Source organism: Gouania willdenowi, chromosome 3 (genome assembly GCF_900634775.1).
Source record: "Gouania willdenowi chromosome 3, fGouWil2.1, whole genome shotgun sequence".
Taxonomy (NCBI): Eukaryota; Metazoa; Chordata; class Actinopteri; order Blenniiformes; family Gobiesocidae; genus Gouania; species Gouania willdenowi.
Genome location: NC_041046.1, coordinates 17,650,252 through 17,674,653, shown reverse-complemented (window position 1 = coordinate 17,674,653; position 24,402 = coordinate 17,650,252). Strand labels below are relative to the sequence as shown.

The window sequence follows — 24,402 nt, the reverse complement described above, 5'->3', positions numbered from 1 at the left end:
TTAGCGGGATGGGATTTTACGGGAGTTACGAGAGACCTTCAATGGAAACACGTTCAAAGCGCAGTAATACTTTGTAGACACTGAGAAACATCGCTTTTATTTTGCAAAAACCTGTAATGAAAACACAGCGAGAGAGACGAAATTTTTTTTTGGAAATGTACTGTAGCTTTAAGGAAGTACATATATGGTACATAAACACACACTACCAGCATAACTAGTACATCAAGAGCATTTATGAAATGTTGTATGACTATGTGTTTCTCTTTTAGAATGACACCATTGACTCCTACTAACTACAGTATATTTAAGCTTTTAGAGCCCATCCCACTTTACTTTGGATGGTAGAAATCCACTTATGCCTGAGCACCAAGAGCTTGATCATCAAGTCAAACCCAAGGGAATCCTTTGCTGTAAGTCCCTTAGGCAAGAATGTATTGAAAACACACCTTTTCGTAAAAGTGTAATCAATGAATGAAAAATGGACTATGCATGTTTGATTTGAAGGTCAAAGCTTGTATTATATTTCATGATTCATCCTACCAGAGTTATGGGTACACCTTTTACACTTTTAGTTGCTCCAGAATACTGCAGCTCTTCTTTACACAGGGGAATGGAAGTGAGGGCAAAACACTCCAGTTCTCAATAGACTCCATTCAGAGACAATTAAGCATTGATTTCTAAATTTTAATGTAAGTCTATAAATCATGTTTTAAGACTACAATTTTTCTCTGTATTAAAACTACAGGTTATACTAATGTGTACCTATACAGAAATATGGTACAGACTTTCTATTTTGCTAGTAACTACGAAATCACCGAACCAAGGTTAAGGCTTGAAAATCAGACATCTCATATGGGTCACCAGTATAAATAATATATTACAAACAATAACAGTTACATGAATGAAGTGTACATTTCTAATTGTGATTAGGAATAATTACAAAACAATTTATGCTCTGCCTTTGAGAATGTCACTTCATTTACATTTAGGTTCCAAAGGGAAACTGATCTTGTTTATAGACAAGTGTCATTCAAGGTAACGCTGCCATTGGGCATCTGCCAAAATTTGACTTCTCCAACCTTGAACAAGTTCTGCCAAGTTCTTGCAACTCATACATTTATGAGCAATAGCTTGTGCGCAATACTAGAAGCAAATACAGCAAAATTTACATAAGACTTGCTAATAAGTGTAAAATATTAGAAAGCTTAGAGTTTTATGTTCCAAGATGCAATTTACAAATGAAGGGAGTCCTGTGAAGGTCATAAAATGTGCATCCCTTTAATAAAACACTTAAAAAACATCTAACCTTACAAAAGTTGTTTTTTTAACAAAATCAAAAAATGTAAGTAGAGAGAGCTGAACTGTAAAGTAGAGCATGTGTACATACTTAATCTGATCAATAGGGGCCTCATTTATAAACGCTGCATATGTAAAAAAGAAAGCGTACGCCACCTATAAGTACGGAGCCCAGTAAGGGACACGGATGAGATTTTTTAAAAAAAGGTAATAATGTCAGGATCCCGACTTACTAAGTCGTAAAGTCGGGGGCACAAGATAGTAACTTGGGGTCTGAATTAATAAGTTGGGGCTCGAGGTAGTTAAGTCGAGGGGGGAAGGAGGGGTGGGGGGGGCACGAGATAGTAACTCGGGGCCCGAGATAATCAACGGTTTAAAGTAGAATGCCCGTTTTCACCGTGTATAACGGTAAAGCCGTCAGAAGCTGACGGGAGCTTCATGGTGTGTTAAAATACAATTCAGTTGCGAGCATACATCACACCAACAAAACTGTACAGGCGTAGTGCACCAAAAATTCATCAAAAATTTTACTGTTTTCAGCAAAATCCACCACATTCTTTTTACAGCCTCCCATGTACCTCTGTGTGCTACAGAGAGAATAGTTGAAATCTGTCATAAAGGTACCTGAGGGCCTGCAATCTAAACAAGAATGTGTTGGAGTTTGCTGAAAAAAATTTGACTAAATATTGTTTGTGGTTTTTGAACTACACATGTACTTCTTTATCTTAATTTGTAACTATTTATTAGGGTTGTTCTGATGCCCTTTTTTGTCCCGATACCAATACCCAGGTGCCTGGTATCGGCCGATACCGATACCACAGTGTTTAGAAAAAGATATGGCCTGTTTTTCTTTCAATTCTTAAGCGCAGCTTAATCACTTGGATGTAAAAAAAAAATTATTGCTATCATTGCTTGGCCTTTGTAAAAAAGGAAAAAACGTATTTATTACCTACCTGGTAAGGGTGACAAATAAATAAACTCTTGGCTCTAAAATGCCAACACGTAACCATACATGTCTCTGTGAGCAGGAGTCAGGGCAGCAGTGAGAGTCTGAGGAGTGTTGGGCATCGTTTGAATTTAAGAGCAATGGTCAAATAAGTTTCCATGTTTTCAATGAGCTGCTAACCAGAGATGTTTCTGGATCAAATAGTCTGGTTGAGACCCAGACTCCCACTGAGGGAGCGGGGCGGTCCTTGACCCCCTGGTGTGGAGGGGGGGACCGCTGTGTTACACTGTAATGCAAACACTTTTGGCGGGTTCCTCTTCGTTGGTGTTCAGCGAGTTCTTCTTTGGCGGACTGGATATTTAAAGTAGAGTAAAGAGTTTGATACTGTAAATTGCATTGGCGTGTTAATGGTTAGGACTTGCCGATACCGATCCAGCCTTTGAGAGCGGAATCTGGACCACTCCCGATACTACCATCGGTATCGGCACAACATTACAATTTATTTAAGGCTAGGATTAGGGTTATGGCATATGGTGTGATAATTTTGACTACACTTTGAAAGTCTTTTTTTGGCTGATTATTTAATAAGATGAATTTCCTTATCCACGATGATGTACATTTGTATTGCAGTGTAACCTTAAAAGTGTCACTAATATTCTGTGATTATCTGATTGTAAATGTGTGCCTGTACAACACGAGTTATTGCTCTTTTTTGATACAAGTAATATTTGTTGAACTTCAGTTTTAATTTAATGAAATAAATAAATTTATTTTGTCACAATTATGCAAGAAAATAAATGTGTTTATTCCATTGCACTCATAAAACATGCAAAGACTGTACTACTTGTCGTGTTGACCTTCGACAGTATGTGCAGACAAGGTGAAAAAATATAAAAAAATGGCATAATGAGGAAGAGAAGGAGACAGGACTGATGAGGAATGTGTTTTACTGATGCTGCCTTTCACAGGCTTTACTTTATGAACCATGGCGATGTGCAGCAGTAGCTGCACCCAGCTTTGGGGTCAATTAGAATTGTAATTACTTAATTGGTAATTAATTACATTTATGACATAATTATACTTCTAATTGTAACTGACAATATTTGTTGCTGTTGTAATCATAATTGTACTGTAATTAAGTTCAGATAATTGACTTTGTAATTGTAATGAAATTGGCATGAAAATTATATGAAGAAAATTGTCAATTACAATTTGATTATCATCATTTTCCATTTAAAAAAAATAAAGGGGGTATTATACCGACAGAAAAAAGGCTCAGATGCCCAAACAAATATTAATACCAATATTAATACCAATATTTTCATTGATTAGGAAGCCTAACGAGAGCTGGGTTTCCATTACCCTTGGAAAATCTAAAAAGCGCAATAAAAACTGGTGATGGAAACACCTGAATTTGAAAAAAACACTCAAATATCACAAAAAACTTTCGACGCTTTCATGAGGAGGAATTTCAGACATTTTGATATTGAAATGTGTTGCAAAATCTCTATGGAAACACTTTTTCCGCAAATACACATCACCAAATGTGACGTACCTGGTCACATGACCACTTCTCTCCGAGAAAACATGACGCGGTACGTGTAAACAGAAGAGGAGACCAAGACATTTCGTAGTATTATACTTGAAAATCATCACTGCCACATTAGACATGAAACAACAAAGGAATACAGAATGTTATAAGGAGGTTTTGAGCATCCCCACGGGAACTTTACTTTATTGACATTGAGAAATATCAGTTTTATTTTTGCAAAAATTTGTAATGGAATCCCAGCTAGTGTACCTAAGAGAAAACATATTGGACGATAATATTTTTAGTGTATTTTACAAACAATTTAAGAAATAGGTAAAAACTGACCCGTTATCAAAACAGATGCTAACAGAAAGATAACAGAAGAGGAAAGTTAAGTTTTATGGAATTGTTTATGAAAGGCTTGGTAATTGTGCTTTAATTGGAACTTAACTTTAGTAATTGAAAACGTAGTTGTATTTTACGTCCAGGGCAAAAATAATAATTTGAATTTTAATTGTTATTGGACAAAATGGTGGTCACAGTAATCATAATTGGATGTAATTGAACATGTAACTGTAATTGACCCCAACCCTGGCTGCACCCCATGGTGAGCACAGAGCAGTCACTGTATCCTAATCAGGGAGGAAGCTCCCGGCAGGTTGTGGTCTCCCTGATTGGGTTCCCACCAGGAGGCTCCCACCGCAGCTCAGTAGCTATGATGCTTTCCAAGCACAGATCCACATCCGTTCAACTCATTCATCACAGCCCACTAGACACAACAGACCCACATATGGCTCCGGGGGCCTCCTTCCTTTCCCTCAAGAACTGCAATCTCAGCATATTACCCGTAACAATTTTTCAACAATCCCACGAGGCAAGATTTTTTGGACTTGTTGAAATAATCATGAGGCACTGGTTGCGGTAATGCACTCTGTTTCAATGAGTGAACTGTGAAGAAAGACGAGCTGGGAACCCGTGAGACAGAGGCAGGCCAACGGAGACTGCTTATTATGTATGCACTGCGGCGAAACCAATCTTTGTTGAGCCTGTCCTCGATTGTTTTTAAAAGGATACTTTACCGAACGCAATCAAATTAGCAAGAACATCACTGATACGGGGTAATAACCCCAAATTGAATTTCTGTACAGGCTAAAGTGTCCCCTTCCTGCGGAATCAATTGCTGTGAAGAGAAAAAGAGGACAAGAAGAGGGCATTCACAGTTGGCAGACCTTTTAGAAGTACACCAGAGATGAGCGAGCTATTTTTATGCTCCAGGGCCCGGCTCCTGTGCAGACTACCAAACGAGACTCAATCTATCCAGGTAAGCTAGTTATTGTGAATTACCTTACAGCTCCAATCACTGACGGGTTTCATTTTGGCATTTGTATGAACGCGAATTCCCCCCCGTTGTTTGCCTGCTAGGAGGTGTGTGCAGTGAGCTCCAACAGTCTGCTGGTTGTCCTAACTGTATGACAACAGCAAGCAATTAGTTGGACAGCTTGACTGGGTGACACCACCATGTGGGATGCTGCAGTGCGATGAGAATGTAGCCGTATGCAGTAAGCTGACAGCCATCACTGAACAGACAGTTGACTCTTGTACATTCACAATGGGAAATTGTATATAATGACTGTTATAAAAAATAAAAAAAAGTACCCAGTGAAGTCAGATGTGTAATTCCCAGACGGTTGGTGGACTAAACTTTTCTCAATGATATCTTGCTTTTTTTTTTTTTGCTGCAGCAATAACAACCTGTGCAGTGCTATGAGACTGACAACAGGAGTGGATTTATTAAGTACGACCATCACCCGTCTCAAGAGTCAAGACGTAGCTGAAATCTACGCAGACAGGGTTATTGTACTGTGATGACTGTGTCACCATGAGCCAAGCTCGCTATTTCTCTTGTATTCTTTCACAAACACCAAAGCCAAGTTTAATCACATCGGTTCTTGGGTGGGAGGAATAACTGATGCATGGTTATGCTGACAGTAACTGATGCATGAGCTGCCAATTTAGTATAAAATATATAATAAACTGTACATAATAAATCATATAAAGTTTGTTTATGGTATTGTAAATGTTACAAGCACGAATGCGGCTATACTCTGGCACTTTACCATGCAGTTGTAACTGAACAGTTTACACATATCTGCTGGTTTCATAAAAGGTAAAAAAGGTAAATATGTCGCCTATGTTTTTAAAAACAGCATTTCATCAGTGGTCACGGTAAGAAATAAAAAAAAATGCGTGTATCGCCTTTATGGGATGATCTGACGCGTTTGTGACCTAATGCGACGTAGTGGAAGGACAATTGCAGTGCAGTTTTTTTTTGGCTGAAAACAATAACAAAAAGTGTGTGGATAGCAAAAGACAATCCCTATGGTGATCAGCTGTGGCATGAAGTCAGTGTCTACAGACACACCCACTCATGCATATGCATGAAAGGTGCAGTCCCTCCCTCAGAGGAGCTAACGTTAGTCAGACAGCAACATCACAGTAATATAACATGCTCTGTTAACAGCATATTATTGGAGCGCTTCTTTCTCTCGATGTGCACACACCTCAGCAACAGCAGCAGCAACAACACAGTGTCACTTTTATAAGAGTTGCAGACTGCACCTTGAAGGCCCAAAAACAGCCTATTTTGGAGCGGTCTGAAAGTGACTTTTCAGAGGCTAAAACTCCTAAAAACAGGCAAGTTTGGGAAAATAAATCTCAAATACTATGTTTTTGGGGTTCTTAGAACATGGATGGAGGAAAAATAGCATAATACTGGACCTTTAAAGGTGTGTAAGGAATTTTTTTCTCAATTAATCAAAATGTAGGGGTAATACCCTATTTTCTTCAAAAATCGTGATGAAATGCCCAATCCAGATCCGATCCTTGATGAAACTCGGGTTATTTGACAAATCAGCCGGACATAACTGAGTCAAATTCCATAATGATTGGTCAATTACAATCCGAGATATGATTTTTTGAAAATTCGCCAATGATAAGAGATAGGATAGGGGTTTTTAGATTTTTCAAACTAATCTAGAATCAGTATATTGACCCGGATCCCATCCAAATATTAATGGAATCATCCATGAAAGATTATCTGTGGTTTCATAGTAAATCTCTCTCTACGTACATATAATACTGCTTTCCTACTGTATTTGACATTTAGAACTTCTGCTGCAAGCTTAGCTTTTTATTTTTGTGTTTTTCTAAAGGCGTACACATGTTATGCCTTTCACAGGACTCCCTCCACCATTGATGAATTGCATTTTGGAACAAAAAACAAAAATACTTTTCAGTCAGCCTGATTGTTTGAGTTCAGTGCAAAAGCACAATTAAGCAACCATACTGCCTGACTTGTTATTTTGTTTCATCTTTTTTACACCTTTTAAATCAGCAAACCATAGCTGTTCCCACACAAAATAATACAGCTGATTATACAAATGCTGCATGTGTGGAATGGATGATTTTCTATTTGACTGACAGTTGGGGGCAACGCAGTCTTGTCTATAAATAGAAAGTAATCACGGTACATCAACATGTAATAGTTTAACGAATGACTACTGCGGCTCTGAAATGAAAGAATATGTTTTGACACTGCTACAATGAACACTGTATGTAAACAAACTCACCTTTTACCATCTGCCCGAGTTGCTCTTTTTATTGCCTCAATTATCAAAGAAAAAAAAAGGCTGCAGACTTCACGTGGAGGATTTTTCATAGCATAGAGGGTTTCATAAGCTGGCTCAAACTAGACTTCAACTAATTTACTTATTGCTCCAGCTAGCAAAGAGCAAGTAAATCACTATGCAAGCTACAAAAGCCCATTACCTCAGAGCTAAAGACCTCCATCAGTCCCCCTCAACTACAGCCACCCGTGCGGATGCCACACAGCCTGTAATGAGCAGGCTGCAAGCCCATTTGTACAGGGAGAGAATAGGGCCCTGATCAATGAAACCACTGAAGACACTCCAGTCCACTGAGTCATGATTGAAATGTCCCACTCATGGCTGAACACATAATAATATATATTTATGAATGATTGTGTTTTGGACAATAAACCGGTTTAGTGGACTTGAAGGGCATGCCTACTGAAGACTTGTATTAGCACACAAGGGTTGGGGTCAATTATAATTGTAATCACATAATTGGTAATTAATTACAATTATGACATAATTGTAATTGTATTTGAAAAAATCTGTTGCTGTTGTAATCCTAGTTGAGTTGTAATTGGCATGGACTTTCTATACAAACTGTCAGTGCCAAGGCATAAGACATGGCTATCATAAGACCCTAAAAACTAGAGCAAATATGATGAGCACACTTAAACAGGGGTGAACATCCAGTAAGGCGTGAAAAATAACAATAATGTTGAAAAAACACCAACATTTGGGAATTAAGTGTATAGGGAAAAAAACTGAAACATTTTCGATGTTTTCTTTCTGAGATAAGGCTATCATAAGACCCTAAAAACTAGAGCAAATATGATGAGCACACTTACACTGGGGTTAAACTGTCTATGGTTTACACATACATAGTCAACAATCAGTAAATGTGTCATATCAAGTTTAACCGTCAGTTCTCTTAAGGATCCTTTTACCATAAAAAATAAAAAACTAATTACACAAAAAAGGCTCAGATGCCCACACCAAAAATATTAATACCAATATTTTGATGGATAAGGAAGCCTAACAAGGTAACCAAGAGATAAAAAAAAAACAAAAAACAAATTAGACAATAAATCATATTTTTTTGTGTATTTTACAGCTGATTTAACACATGGGTCAAAACTGAGCCATTATCATAAGAGATGCAAACAAAAAGCTAACACAAGACAAAGGTTACTTTTACTTACTACTTTACTGTTACTTTTTAAATCAACTTTAGTAATTGAGAACATAATTGTAATTGACTTTCAGGGGGAAATAATAGTTGTAATTTTAATTGCAATTGGGAAAAAATGCTGGTCAAAGTAATCACAATTGAGTTGGAATTGAACACGGTTAACTCAAGACGTAATTGTAATTTAAAAATGTAATTGACCCCAACCCTGGTTAGCACCAAGGGAGCAAGTCCAGGAGCTGAAGTCCTCTAGAAGTCCGCAGAGTAGAGGTTATACTACCAACAAAAACAAAAAACAGGCTGATGTTTAACTATACACACAGTTCAACCCCCTTTTAGACACACTCGTTCCCAGACTACATTTATTCCGACGCGAGATGCTATCAAGTACAGCTGAGCTCTTTGTTTCTTTGTTCCAACTGTTTCAAGAAGGAAAACTTTTGAGTGCGTGAGTTATGACTTTGCATTACAACATCAACTACCAGCACTACATTTGCCTGTGTCATAAATAAAAGAGTATGACTTCCTCAGCACACTCCTTTACTCACTGAAGAAAAAGTGCACTTCGAGCATTTTCCACTGAAGGCCTCACCCTCGCCCTCACCTGTTTGGAAAAGCTTTTTGTGCTGCTTTACAAGCCACAATATAGGGACAATCCAGGACAAAAAGTTCACAGCATAATAGAATCCTAGCCTTATAATGACTATATCAGTGTTTCTCAAATGGGGGTACGTGTACCCCTAGGGGTACGTGATTGCATTACAGACGGTACTTGTGAGGAAAAGAGAGGAAAATTAACAAATAAAGAGTCAGTCTTGGTCCCACCCCAGGCGTGAGATGACCAGAAATGATACAAACTGTAGAAATCTATTCAGGAGCCACTAAATTAGGGTTTTTCAACCTTGGGGTTGGGACCTCATGTGGGGTCGCCTGGAGTTTAAATGGGTTTTGCCTGAAATTTCTGAAAAATTCAATTATGTTTTTGGGATCTTTTTTAATATTACTCTTTTTTAATTACAATAACACACAATCTTAAAGGAGCATAGAAATCAGACTCCATAGTGACACCATGGTGGTTTGTGCAGTCATCAGCCAAGCCGCTGTAGGGTCGTGCATCAACACTTTAGCATTGGCACACAGCTGATACAGTGACGAGAGGCTGGATGCCCAGCTGAAGCCCAACGAGACCCGACGGCACCGAACGGGTCGGGTACAGACAGCTATTTAGAACTGGTTTCGGGTTCGGTCACATTGTGTCGTTTGCACGCAGCGTTCTTCCTTTCCTGTTGCAGCAGCCACAGCTACTAATCCCAGTGGAGGGAGGATGGATCAAGGAAGACAATTTTAAAGGAATACACTGTTGAAACATTCCTTTTTCTGCACAATGACATGGATTATCCTTAATTTTGACATATTTTACATGGATTATGTATATAGATTGAATGGGTCTCTTGCGTGCACCCCTGTTAATGTTCGACGTTCGCTTGTTACCTGTGCGCTGATCTGATGTTGACATTAACAGTTGTTTGTTGATAAAATCAGTGTTTACCACTAAAACAAACCTAAAAATGTCATTTATTTAAGAAAAAAATGAGGTTTCCACTGTTGGGTCGGACTTGGATGAGAAAATGCAGCCCGATCCGCACTCCAACTGTGACACGGTTATTTATTTACTCGCCATTCATGTGACCGTTTACTGCAAGACCTGTGCACATGCCTCTGCATACATCTGTGGAACCAAACAGTAGTTTAGTCCACTGTGCTTGTCTTCTTTCAGTCTCCAAGCCATCTTCTTCTCATTCTTCTTTATTTCCGGAAGTGGGCTGCCTTTCCAAGCCGTTGAGAATGCTCACTAACGTCATTTGACTTCACGTCTACAGAATTGCGCAAGAAAGTCGGCACCAGAACAGCAGTACAAAATGTATCACATAATCTGTTCAAGGAAATAGGGAGAAATGTGTGTGAACTCATTCTCTTTGGTTTTGAGCGCTTCATCACCATTAGCTTTAAAAGACCTAAATTGAATGTTTATTTTTTTCACAAACCATGTCCTTTGCTCTTTTAAACAACTGTATTTCTATACTTTCACTTTGTTAACTATAAATCTAGTTCAACTAAAATGTAGTAATATACACTATCGATCCAAAGTTTTATTAAACTTTCCAGTTATTTATTGCAATGCAAGTCGTGCAAGTCCAATGAATAGCTTGAAATGGTACAAAGGTAAGGACTGAACAGCCAGAGGTTAAAAAAGGTTTGATTACCCAAAACTGAAAAATATTATACATTTCAGAATTATACAAATAGGCCTTTTCAGGGAACATGAAGTGGGTTGACAAATTAAAGCTGTTCTGCAGCAATGAAGGTTGAATCAGCCTTGAAAGCTGGTGCTATAAATTCCAACAGGTGTTCCAACTTTTCTTGGTTACTTCCAACTTGTCTGCATAAAAGCAGTGTTGGAATACACTGTGGTACCAGAACCTCATGAGCATCAGATCAACAGTATTGTTCATGGATTCCATGATTTCTTTTTCAACTCAAAACTTGCTTATTTGTTCTATGCTTTCATTCCAGAGTGATACAATAAACTGAATAATTATTAGTTAAAAAAAATGAAAAAAAGTGTGGTGTTCTAAAACTTTTGACCAATAGTGTATATACTGTACATGTACATATCTGAGCTCAAACATTACATAATCGAATTCGAGAAAAAACATGTCTTTGGGGTCGCCAGATATTCTTGATATCAAAATTGGGTCTTGATCCAAAAAAAAGTTGGGAACCACTGCACTAAATACTGTTTCTTTCCAATTATTTACTGAATTAGATTCTTTAAATGTAGTAGTCGGACAAAGGAGGTACTTGAGCCAAAAAAGTTTGAGAACCACTGAACTATATGACTGGATTACTCTGAGTATTGTTAGCAAACATGCTCAGGCAAAACCACTGTGTAAAAAAAAACAAACGCTCTAGCTCTCAGCTTATTCAAACAGTTGGAAGAATTACCGTAACAGAGATGACTCATAATTTTGCTCCTACAAGCACATTATATCAGTGACACGCCTCATTTGAACTTTTGTTTTGCCAGGTTAGGAGGACTTTAAAGAGTGTGCACTAATACGCCTACAGGCTCTGTGCAGGCAGGAGGCAACACCCACCTATTGTCTGGACCACCAGAATCATAGACATCAGTAGGGACAGCATGGTCTTTGGGGTTGGATTCAAATGGCAGGTCAGCTTCTTCAGATGCAGCGCTGGAGGAGGTAAAACACAAACCTGTGAGGGGGAGGATTACAGCAACAAGGACACAACAAGACAGCATTAAAATATGTGTAGACACGAAAAAGATTAAAACGGTGAGGGAGGGCTACTTTGCCTTTGATTTCACTCGCTATGTTTGGTCTCCCATCTCGGTGAAGTTTGAGACAAAACCACTATTTCACCAAGTATCATGCTATTTGAAATTCTCAAATTGTTTTCGATGTTTTCCAAACTTCTCTAAAAGCCTGTGAAGGCGATTACTTCACTCTTTTCTCTGGCAGACTCAGGGGCTGCTCTCTTTTGAGGGGCGAAGAGCTGCAATGATAAATGGGGACTTCCAGAGTTGACAAGAAAAATCCAAGTCATTCTCTTTGCTTTCCAGAGGGAGAAAAACACTTCTTTAAGAGTGAATAGAGATCGAAAAAAAAAAAACTATTTTCTCCCCTGTCTACCTCCACTCTCTGCTGCATGAAATATTTATAAGACATTTATCTCAGATGAATTGGAAGAGGTCACGATTTGTATTTGTATTTGGTGAAGCAATAACTTGTATTTGTATTTTGGATGTGTTGCTGAAGACAGACATTTTTTTTTTCTCTCTAAAATTCATATACAGTCCGAGATCCAAAGACCATAAACAATTGGTTTCAACAAAAGCAAGAAAGATTGGGTGGTTCTTATTTGCAAAGTGTTTTTATCAACCTTAGCGTCACAGCTGTATAGTTAACAGTGTATTTCTACAATGTGGTACTTTACTCACCGTTTTTGTTTTAGCCAAGCCAGAGAAAACTCTAGCCTCCTGTCTGATAGTTCACAGGAAATGATCATCCATCTATTTTCTAACGCACTTGGTCTTTGTCAGGATCTCGAGGGTCTGTTGGTGCCAATGTCTAGCGGTCATTGGACGCTAGGCGGGGGTACACCCTCGACCACGCTCCAGTTCAACGCAGTCACAACAACAACAACAAAAATCTACATTAAAGAATTACTAAAGACCAAAACCAAAAACTTTTTTCTGCTGAATACACATGTATTTGGGTATGAAGTAGTGCTGTTGATTGATCCTAGTCCAACCCTCAACATTTTAGTCAACGTATTTTTAATTTGACATATTTTGTTGTAAAATGTCAGAGTGACTGCCCTCTATGGGTTGAAACCCAGCTATTACAATTGATTTTTGCTATTGGCTGAAAACAAGATCATGTGACGTTTTGGGACCATCTGGCGTCACAAGCACTGTTAGCTTCGCCCCTTTTATTAAAAACAAAGGCTGCGTCCAAATAGCCCCTCCTATCTCCTTTACTATTCACTGTTCCGTCACCCCAGAAGTGTTTAAGTGGCGGCCATGATAAAGAGCGTCCGAGTTCTCTTTAAGCTCAGGAAAAGAGGCTCAATGTTTCCCTTTTCACCTCCTTTAGCCTAGGAAACACTGATGCATCCTACCAAAGGAGACAAGAAAATGCTGACCCACAATTCCTTACGGCAACAACATTTAAAGGGAAACACACACACACGAGTGCTCATGGAAACTCACGATGACAGTACCAAAGCAACAATATGCCTTGAACAACTTTAAATAAATAATCTAAAACCCATATCTTATTATATGTAATACATGTTATCAGATAATACAGTGGGGCAAAAAAGTATTTAGTCAGCCACCAATTGTGCAAGTACTCTCACTTAAAAAGATGAGAGAGGCCTGTCATTTTCATCATAGGTACACCTCAAGTATGAGAGACAAAATGAGAAAAAAAAATCCAGAAAATCACATTGTAGGATTTTTAATGAATTTATTGGTAAATCCTTCAGTAAAATAAGTATTTGGTCACCTACAAACTGGCTCTCACAGACCTGTAACTTCTTCTTTAAGAGGCTCCTTTGTCCTCCACTCGTCACCTATTAATGGCACCTGTTTGGACTTGTTATCAGTATAAAAGACACAACCTCAAACAGTCACACTCCACACTCAACTATGGCCAAGACCAAAGAACTGTCAAAGGACACCAGAAACAAAATTGTAGACCTGCACCAGGCTGGGAAGACTGAATCTGCATTAACTAAGCAGTTTGGTGTGAAGAAATCAACTGTGGGTGTAATTATTAGAAAATGAAAGACATACAAGACCACTGATAATCTCCCTCAATCTGGTGCTCTACGCAAGATCTCACCCCGTGGGGTCAAAATGATCACAAGAAAGGTGAGCAAAAATCCCAGAACCACACGGGGGGACCTAGTGAATAACCTGCAGAGAGCTGGGACCAAAGTAACAAAGGCTACCATCAGTAACACACAATGCCGCCAGGGACTCAAATCCTGCAGTGCCAGACGTGTCCCCCTGCTTAAGCCAGTACATGTCCAGACCCGTCTGAAGTTTGCTAGAGAGCATTTTAATGATCCAGAAGAGGATTGGGCGAATGTCATCTGGTCAGATGAAACCAAAATAGAACTTTTTGTTATGAACTCAACTCGTTGCGTTTGGAGGAGAAAGAACACCATACCTACTGTAAAGCATGGGGGTGGTAACATCATGCTTTGGGGCTGTTTCTCTGCAAAGGGACCAGGACGACTGATCCATGCAAAGGAAAGAATGAATGGGGCCATGTATCATGACATTTTGAGTGAAAACCTCCTTCCATCAGCAAGGGCATTGAATATGAAATGTGGCTAGCTCTTTCAGCACAACATTGATCTCAAATACACCGCCCAGGCAACGAGGTGGCTTCGCAAGAAGCATTTCAAGGTCCTGGAGTGGCCGAGCCAGTCTCCAGATCTCAACCCAATAGAAAAAGTTTGAAGGGAGTTGAAAGTCCGTGTTGCCCAACGACAACCCCAAAACATCACTGCTCTAGAGGAAATCTGCATGGAGGAATGGGCCAAAATACCAGCAACAGTGTGAAAACCTTGTGAAGACTTGCAGAAAACGTTTAACCTCTGTCATTGCCAACAAAGGATACATTACAAAGTATTGAGATGGACTCTAATTATTGACCAAACACTTATTTTCCACCATAATTTGCAAATAAATTCATTAAAAATCCTACAATGTGATTGTCTGGATTTTTTTTTCTCATTTTGTCACATGAAAATTACAGGCCTCCCATCTTTTTAAGTGGGATTACTTGCACAATTGGTGGCTGACTAAATACTTTTTTGCCCCACTGTAACAGACATAAAACACTCTGTGGTTAAAAAAAAGGGATCAGAGACATGTTTAGCCACATTTATTCAACATAATTCATTTTTCTGAGTGGAAGGTGAGTGTGAGCACCCATTCTCAAAGTGACGTTCTTTCAGTTTCACTTTTGTTCCTCGTAGCCTGGTAGCCTCTTTTCCTTTGCTTTACATTCAAACCGTGTGATTTTTCAGGTTATATTATCAGGGGAAAGTGCTATAAATGTGCTTTTAGTCCATTTTTGGAAATTTGTAGTTTTTTCACAATGGCAGACTTCACTTACCTTTGTGGCAGTCAGATTATTACGTCACCTAGTTGATGTGTGTCTGATTGTCAAAACAAATGTGATGGTCTGTTCCTTACTCCTCTCCTGACACCTTTCCTTAACCCCGTGATGTCATCCACGGGGTGAAGGAAAAGTGGATAAGAAAAGAGATAGGAGGGACTATTTGGACGCAGCCTAGGAAGCTCTACAATCTGTAGTGAGTAGGTTGGACTGAGAGAGGAGGGAATAGAGAGAGATATTGAGTAATGAGTAGCTAGTTAGCAATTGCTCTCCCTGCATAAATGTATTTGCATTTCCTCCTCCCATGTCTTTGCCCCCCCTAGGAGATCTGCCTACAATGCATATTTATTAGAGGGAAAAGCGCTAAATGGAATGAGGGTGCATTCTGACGCGCTGAACACGCGTAGCCCTGATCCCCTGGGCTTTCTACTCCTTATTAGCGCGTGGAGAGACGTTTGCACATGTTTAAGTACCACTAAACCTTTTGTGAATCCGTCCTTAAGTGACTCCAAAAAACACACAAAATAAAAGAAATATACAAAATCACTCCAAGAAATGCACAAACATTGTCTTCTCTCCTGCGTTAATGCTCAGATTGGTCATTATTCTAAATGCTGAAATGAATGTTATAAATGTGGCACTCAGACAATCTCATCTCTGTTGCCCCCGCAGTGGAAAGTTGCCCAACAGTATGTGGATAACAAACATATAAATAACTTTCATAATAGAGTAATATTTAAATAACTACCCACTTTTATTTATAAATAATAATTGGGTGCTAGTTCTGAGTTGGTTTCAACTACCAATAATTGGTCTTCCTCTGCTTTTATTAACAAAACAACATTCTCTGTGTTTTTTCTTCTTTGCACAGGCCTGATATGATGTGTGCTTTGCTTTGGAATGAAAAGGCTAGAAAATCATTTCTAAAGACTACTAAAGAGTTTGATGTCAGGCCCTTAGTTTGCCTGACCGATGAGGCTTCACTCCTTTAGCCTCCAAAAAAAGAATCAGTGATTGAAATAAACTAAATAAAACTAAAAACTGTGGAGTGGTGTTTATCAACATTGCCAGTTGTCACATTTTCCTCCCTATTTTCCAAAACATATAGCGCAATAACGATTTCAATGGCTTGGATTTATTTCACTTATTTCACCATCAAAGCCAACCTAGCTGATAGAAACATAGCACAGGTAATATAGATATGTCACAGCTGCCTGAGGTGAGGCAGATGGAAGTGTGGCTGCTAATCTACACCAATAGTTCCTGTGACCACAATGACTCAACGCTTTAATACATGACCTGGTGGATTAAATGGACACAATGGCAAAAGAAAATACATTTTAAAAATAAATAACTGTGCGTGCCTGTGGTTGTTGCAGTCGTAATAGTAATTAAATTGTAATTGAGTTTAAACAATTGACTGTGTAAATGTATTTGCCGTAAAAATTATATAAAGATTATCAACTATAATTTTTTTTACGCAAAACTGGGGAACCATGTTACAGTTCTACACGTGTTTAGAAAATAATATCATTTTTGGGATGTCCCATTTTTCACTTCCGATACGATACCAATATTGCAGCCTTGCATTTTGGTCGATGCCGATATCAATCCGATACGATAACAGCACGAATCATACATACTTTTATTACTTATTTTGTAGTGTGGAATGTTAGAAAAGGCTTGATCAAACAGAGAACAATAGCAAATAGCAAAATTAAGTATGAGAAAAACTGACCCATTTATTATTAACCAATTGGTTACATGAAGTTTAACCTTCAACATAATATCTACAGTATTCTACAATTTAATAAATATAATATATATCAAAGATTTTAGATGCAGTCCGATAAAATCCAATAATCATTTTCTGACTGATATCGAAATATCAAATATGTTTCATAAGCTTTCCCACATTTTACCATTTAAAAGATATTAAAACCTGTATTTTAATTGTGATTTAGTAGTCTAACAAGGTAACCAATAGGTAGGAAAAAAAAAGATGATTTTTAATTTACAGCTGCTTTAGGACCCGTTATAAGAGATGCTAATATAAAGCTAACAAATTTTAATCTAGGGCTATGCTGACACAAAAAAGCGCTCAGATGCCCACACCAAAAATATTAAAACCTATATTTTCATTGATTAGGAAGACTAACAATGTGTTATGACTGGCTCAGGGCCATAACAAGGAACATGCTCAAAAACTGGGTTTAATTCTCACAAAAGAAGAGACATATTTACACAAAATAAGATGTGGGGTCATGAGCATGTTAATATCAGAAGCGAAGGCAGGTGATGTATGGTGGGTGAAAGACTGTGTGAAGTGAGTGTGGTGCATGAAAGTCAATAGTGCACGGTCGAAACGGTGGCAAGGCAAACACTGACAGGCCCAGAGGAGAAGCAGCCGCAGGGCAGCGCAACTAATAATGTCCCGTAACACATGGTAACCAATCGATAGGAAAGAAATTCCATGAGATATTTGTTATTAAATGTATTTTACAGCTGATTTACGACCTGTTATCATAAGAGATGCTAATATAAAGCCAACACAAGAGGTTAACTTTTATAAGGTTATTTAGTTCAGGCTCTGTTAATGTGATAAATTGTAATTAAACTTTATTAATTGAGAACATAATTGTAATTTACTTTCTGAGGATGAAAACTGATTGTAATTGGAAAAATGCTGGTCACTGTAATCGCAATTGAACAATTGCAATTGAAGACATACTTGCCACACAAATGTAAGTGACCCCAACCCAAGTTGGAGTCAATAACATTTTTCAGTTACAATAACGTTTTCAATTATAATTCAAATTCACCAGCATTTTGTCCAATTACAAGTAAATAATTATTTTTTTGTCCACAGAAAGTCATTTACAATTACGTTCTCAATTACTAAAGTTTAACTACTGAGCCTGAAATAAAAAACCTAATAAAAGTTAACCTTCCTCTTGTGTTAGCTTTATATTAGCATCTCTTATAACGGGTCCTAAAGCAGCTGTGAAATAAAAATCATCTACTTTCTTTCCTACCTATTGGTTACCTTGTTAGACTACTAAATCACAATTAAAATACAGGTTTTAATATATTTTAAATGGTAAAATGTGAGAAAGCTTGATATGAAACATATGTTAATAACTGTTGACTACATATGTATAGAACTGTACATAGAACTGTAACATGGTTCTCCGGTTTTACGATAAATCATAAATTGACAATTTATATAGAATTTTCATGGACTTTACAATAATTACAAAGTCAATTATCTGGACTCATTTACAATTCACAATTACAATTATAATTGCACCGTAATTGTTATTAATTATCAAATACGCAAAAGCAATTACAATTGACCCCTTATCCCTGATAGAGGATGTTGATGGATGGTTTGAAGCCTATGTTAAATCATGTCACACTTCACATGAGAAGTAACATTTTTGTAAATATTTACATGGATTTGAATGTTTTGTAAAACATCAAAAAGTGAAGTGCTAAGAATACAGAAATGAACACTTTGTGTCCTTTAGTCAGTGTATTCAGAATCATAAATGAGAAGGGAGCACCAGTTGACTCATTCATATTGAAGCAATCTCTGAACAGCAGTTCCCTCTCTCTTCTTCTGATTATTATCACAAATCACACAAAAAAAACCCTAAACCGGCTCTGTATTAACCATTTCCCAGTTGTGCTGTTAAGGTCTGACAAATAGATTTGTTAAACTTCAATATTAAAGTATAAGCAAAGAGTGGAAAACACTGCAACTCAATGTCAGAAACTAATCCTGTGGCCAAGGGCTGAACGTCTCTATTAAATGACTAAATCATGCACTTTTTTTCATGTAGTGTACATTTTTCAAAATGCCTAACAAAGGCAAGAAAGCTACTAGCAGTGCTGAGGTGGTGTCTCTGTGCTGTAAATCAGTGTTGGAGCTCCACCTAAAGGTTTGATCAAAGCTTGTCCCCATAGACGCTCACCAGTGGTTTCAGCAGAAAAAAAAACTGTTTTTAAAGCATATTAAACAACATGTCTGCAACACAATATAAAAGTGATGGAAACAAAGATCAGATCGTTTCAGAACGGCGTTGTTTCCTCCAGCTTAACTCTGCCAGCACAGCAACCACAGTGTGACTCACTCTGTGCTGACCAGACACCAGGAAGCCTTTCAAAAACAAAAAAAAGCCATCAAAGGTTCCTTTTTCTCTCCACTAAGTGATTCCAGCAATTTACCACCTCCACTCTCACCAGCATGTGTGTGTGCATGTTTTCCTACAACAATCTAACTCATCAGGTCCCATTGTGAAAAATATAACAGAAGAAACATCCTACTTTTCTTTTAGTCCCTATTTTATGACAAATCTTGGTAACACTTTACTTGATGTTTGTTTTTCAATATGTATGTTTTCTTGTAGCACTCACATTCCTCGAATGAAAAGTGCATTACAAAATAAATGCATTATTACCCTAACCCCTAACTCTAACCTTAGAAAATCCCAGTAGATCCCTCCACCTAACCAAAAAAATGCCAACATAGCTCCAAAGGTGTCATAATTTAGCAAACAACACTTAAAGAGTAACTAAACCCCTGCTTTCTCCTGACCTGCCACTAGGAGGGAAACTCAAAAAATGCCTTGATTATGGGCAGGGCTCCTGGAACAGTTAAGACACGCCCACTCTATACTATAAAATATCCAATGAACAATCAATGCTATGTTAACTAGCTACTCATTATATCTCTATTCACTCAATCCAACCTACTCACCACAGATTGTAGAACCCACAGGTGCTAGTTTTTTTTTCGACTAGATTTTCCCGCTGATAAATTGACTGGCGCGATCCAAGCACTATTGGAAAATCAATAAAAGAGACTTCCAGGCCCCGGCACCGAGGCACCCTGCCTGGCCAAAGAGGCACCAGAGATGACCCTGGTCCCATCAATAGGACCCTGAGCAACGAGCATCGACTTCCAGGGCCTCCAGCGGCCGCAATTTGGACTCTACCCAAAAACCAAGCACATATTCAGACTCAGGGGAATAAAACACTAGCCTGGCTGCTGACATCAATCTGGCCTGTCTGGCGAATCCTTTTGGAACCAGGGCGGGACATGAACAGAATGCTTGGAGCTGATTGGGCGAAGCCCCTGTCTACCATTATTTGTTTTAGCAAATCACACGGTAACAAATAGGGATGTAACGATTAATCGTAAGGCAGTTAAAAATCGATTCATAGGTACCACGGTTCACATCGATGCTCTGAAAATTGAATCGCAGTACTTTTTTTTAAACAGCAGAGGGCGCTATATATTAATCCTTCCAGAAGCGGACGTGACGGGCGGAATCTGCTACTATTTTCTTTCTGGCCGCCATTTACTGTTAAACATGCTCATAAATGATTCTTTACTCCTTTAGCACCGAAAGAATATCTGTAATATTACGTGAATATCTGTAAAAGTCATGTTTTTCTAATAACTCTGTCTGCTAGCATAGCTTCTCTTCTTCACTGGTGGAATAACTGCATGCCAACCGACCACTGGGTTACCAGCGCCCTCTGCTGGTCTAAACAAATATCTGACGTAAATACAGTAAAATGACTGTTTTTTTTTTTTTTAAGTCCAATTGTTAAGGCACAAAATACATTTTCAGTTGCACTTTTAAAAAGAAAAAGAACTATTACGCAGTTTTGAATTGTTTATTATAGAACCAGAATTTAAATTAATAGGCTTCTTCATTTGTATTATTCCTTTATTTATTTCATTCAAGATTTATTTTTAGTTAAATTGCATCATTTTGTATAGTTTATCAAGGGATTCTTTTGACAATGAAAAATAAAAGGAAAATAGTATAGTATTTTCCCCAAAAAAATAAAGGAATATTTTTCAGTCATTTGTCAACATTCCCATTTTGTAAAATAAATCGCGAGAAAATCGTATCGTGAACCCAGAATCGTGAATCTAATCGTATCGGGAGCTGAGTGAATCGTTACATCCCTAGTAACAAATGATGATGTTGTCATGGGCATGCGCCGCAGAGACGCTGCTACAACAACAAGGCTCCGCTGGTGAAAACCTTCTTTTGGGATATTAATGTCATTATGTCGTTGAGAGACTTTTGCCATTTTTGCAACATGAGTATGTGAGTTAAGGACACGTTAACCATCCTCCTGCGTCAACATCTTTCTATTCTGATTCAGAGCTATGCTAATAGCGGTAGCCCAGCTAGTTCCTCTCCCCGCAACTGCGCATGCGCCAGTTTTGCTTCGGCGCTTCTGCCTTTGTCACACCCGGATATCCCGCCTTAAACCACAACACTGCGTCATGATTGTTCTCACTGTTTCAGTTCAGATTCAAAAGGCAAAGGCGGGAACAGCACAAGATGGATTCTGGTGTTTGTGAACACCAGGAGATTCTATCTTGCAGGAAAGGTTAATAAAACATGTCCGCTGATGCCACTTTTTGACCAAAATGGGCACATTTTTTCACCAAAAAATTGTGCGTTATGGCTCTACCGGGCACAGTTTGGCCTCTACCCAAGAATGATGCACATACCGTATATTGGACTCGGGGGGGACAAGACCTTTCCGCTGACACTACTTTTTGGGTAAAACAAACTATTTAAAAATAAAATACTGTATATTTTTCTGTTGTTCAATGCAGGCTAAAACTTATGAGTCACAAGGGGGCAAAAATCCAACTTGCCCGTTTGGAGGTGACTTTTTACAAAATGTGGAATAACAAGGTAGGTAGGAAACAGAACTTTTCAACGTTGGCCCTCTGAATGAGGATAAAGGAATGTAGATCACTGTAGCAAAACCATTGTAAAGTGTTTTTTTTTTTTCATAATACTGCCCCTTGAAGATTATTTTCCAACAAGAAAATACCCCTTAAAATCTAATGATTAATGAATTACTTTGACAGAACTGAAAGGATTTCCAGTCAATTGAGTTGACAAACTTTAGATAATTTTTTTTTAGTTTAAAACAGGACAATTATTTTTATGGTATCACACAACATTAAGGTTTCCCATTTCATCAAGCTTCTCATGCACTTATTTTCATAAATATCACTTTCTCTCTAGCGTGTGTGTGGTTTTTTTTTTTTTTTAATAATGCTACATTTCTTCTCCCCTCAGCACTATAAAGAACACGCCTGCCCTACTGGAATCAAAGCCCTCACTGGCATATGGCTGCTCCGCACACAATTTGGAAGCACTCACCCCTCGATGATGGGGGCTTTTTTTTTTTTAATGTCAGCTCATTGAGAAACAGCTTTAAGTGCATTCTTTAAATCATTCAACTGTACTGATGGAATTTTCCGTACTCTCTTTGGGGTTATTATACGTGTATAAATCATTAAACACATCACAAAAATCAAATTAGGCATTAGTTCATCAAACTAAGCAAAAAATAAATAAATTTACTAAAGTTAAAGAAAACTTTATTGCAAAGTTACGGTGGCTGGGAAGTGTCAGGTGAATGCATTTACAGAAACGAACACAAATGCAAACAGGTCACAACACGAATGCAAACAGGTCACAACACGAACGCAAACCGGCCACAACGGAAGTGTTTCCGACGGACCGGTATTACAGTCGGACGGGTATTATGATATGATAGCCTGATATAAAAAATATAAGAGTATCGTAATCAACTTTCACTTACTTTCATTCGCGTTTCGATGTCTTCTTCTTGTTCTTCTCTGTTCTGGTGGGTTAAAAACATCCGCCAGAAACGTGTCCGTCTGTAATACCGGTCCGTCGGAAACACTTCCGTTGTGGCCATTTTGCATTCGTGTTGTGACCTTTTTGCATTTGTGTTAATTTCTTTAAATGCATTCACCTGACACTTCCCGGCCACCGGGTTCCCGCAACGGAAGTGTTATATTTTTCATATCAGGCTATCATATCATAATACCCGTCCGACTGTCCGACTGTAATACCGGTCCGTCGGAAACACTTCCGTTGTGGCCGGTTTGCATTCGTGTTGTGACCTGTTTGCATTCGTGTTGTGACCTGTTTGCATTTGTGTTCGTTTCTGTAAATGCATTCACCTGACACTTCCCAGCCACCGTAACTTTGCAATAACCGTACAAAGTAGATTAACTTAAGTCTTACTTGCTTAAAGTAATCAAAGTTTCATTTACAGCTTCATGTTAACAGCAAGACAACATTTTATGGGCCAGATGTGTCAAAAACTCAGGGGCTGAAACCAGACCCCATAGATTCCAACCCAGCTCTCTTTAAACACATATGAAACTATTTGATTTGCTTTTGGAATTTTCACTAAAACAAACAAAAAACATTAACTTGTCAATGTCTGATAATATAATAAATCCAACTGTTCTAGTGTACATGGAGTCATAGCAGTAAATCCCTAAACTTGTGTAGAACTCCTGTAACTCAGTGTTGAGCCTTTTATCTATCAATTCCTGAAGTTATAGATATTTTACCATAAACATTTTGCCATTTTTGTGTCTTTAAAATCTAGCACTGTCATAGTGTATCTTTGGCCCCCTTTAGCATGGGATAAGTTTTATCTGGGGACCCCATGTAATAAATAAATGACCCCCCCACATACGCTTGTTATGTGGCGCATTCGCACGGGAGAACCAAAGCCTGTGATTTTGCTGAGATTTACGGACATCTCCCGGATATGATGTCAACGAGCTGCGTATTGAGTAACATTCGCTCACTGTTTTCAACATGGCGGGCACTGAGAAGAAAAGCAGGCGCTGGACACAAGAGGAAACCTTAAAATTAATTAAAAAAAATAAACATGCCTCCCAAAAACAAAACAACATGTAATCGCACATTAGATCCCGCCCATTTCTGTCCAAATCGCAGCGAGGCCTAGTCGCATTAGATTAGTATTATCACAGGACCTCAGAGTTCAGCAAAACATAGTAGGTAATTTGAGGGGCAATTTACACTTACAATTATTGACATAGCATATTTGCATGGGATTAACATCACAGACATTCTCCAAAATTATTACAAATCTTCTTTAAAATAGATTTTCAAAAGTTTGGGCAATGATTTTAATAACTTTGGAAATATTTCTAGTATTCACATATC

The 24,402-nt window shown here is 38.3% G+C and overlaps 1 protein-coding gene across 1 annotated transcript in view; it reads right to left on the bottom strand.

The window, feature by feature from the left end:
- The window catches only part of cd276 (CD276 molecule), a 146,239-nt gene that overhangs the window by 119,399 nt on the left and 2,438 nt on the right, over window positions 1-24,402 (bottom strand). Inside the window, exon 2 of the mRNA XM_028443147.1 lies at window positions 11,771-11,866. Within this exon, the coding sequence (XP_028298948.1) occupies window positions 11,771-11,816 (46 nt within the window). The 5' untranslated portion in view covers window positions 11,817-11,866. The remainder of the gene's footprint in view (window positions 1-11,770; window positions 11,867-24,402) is intronic.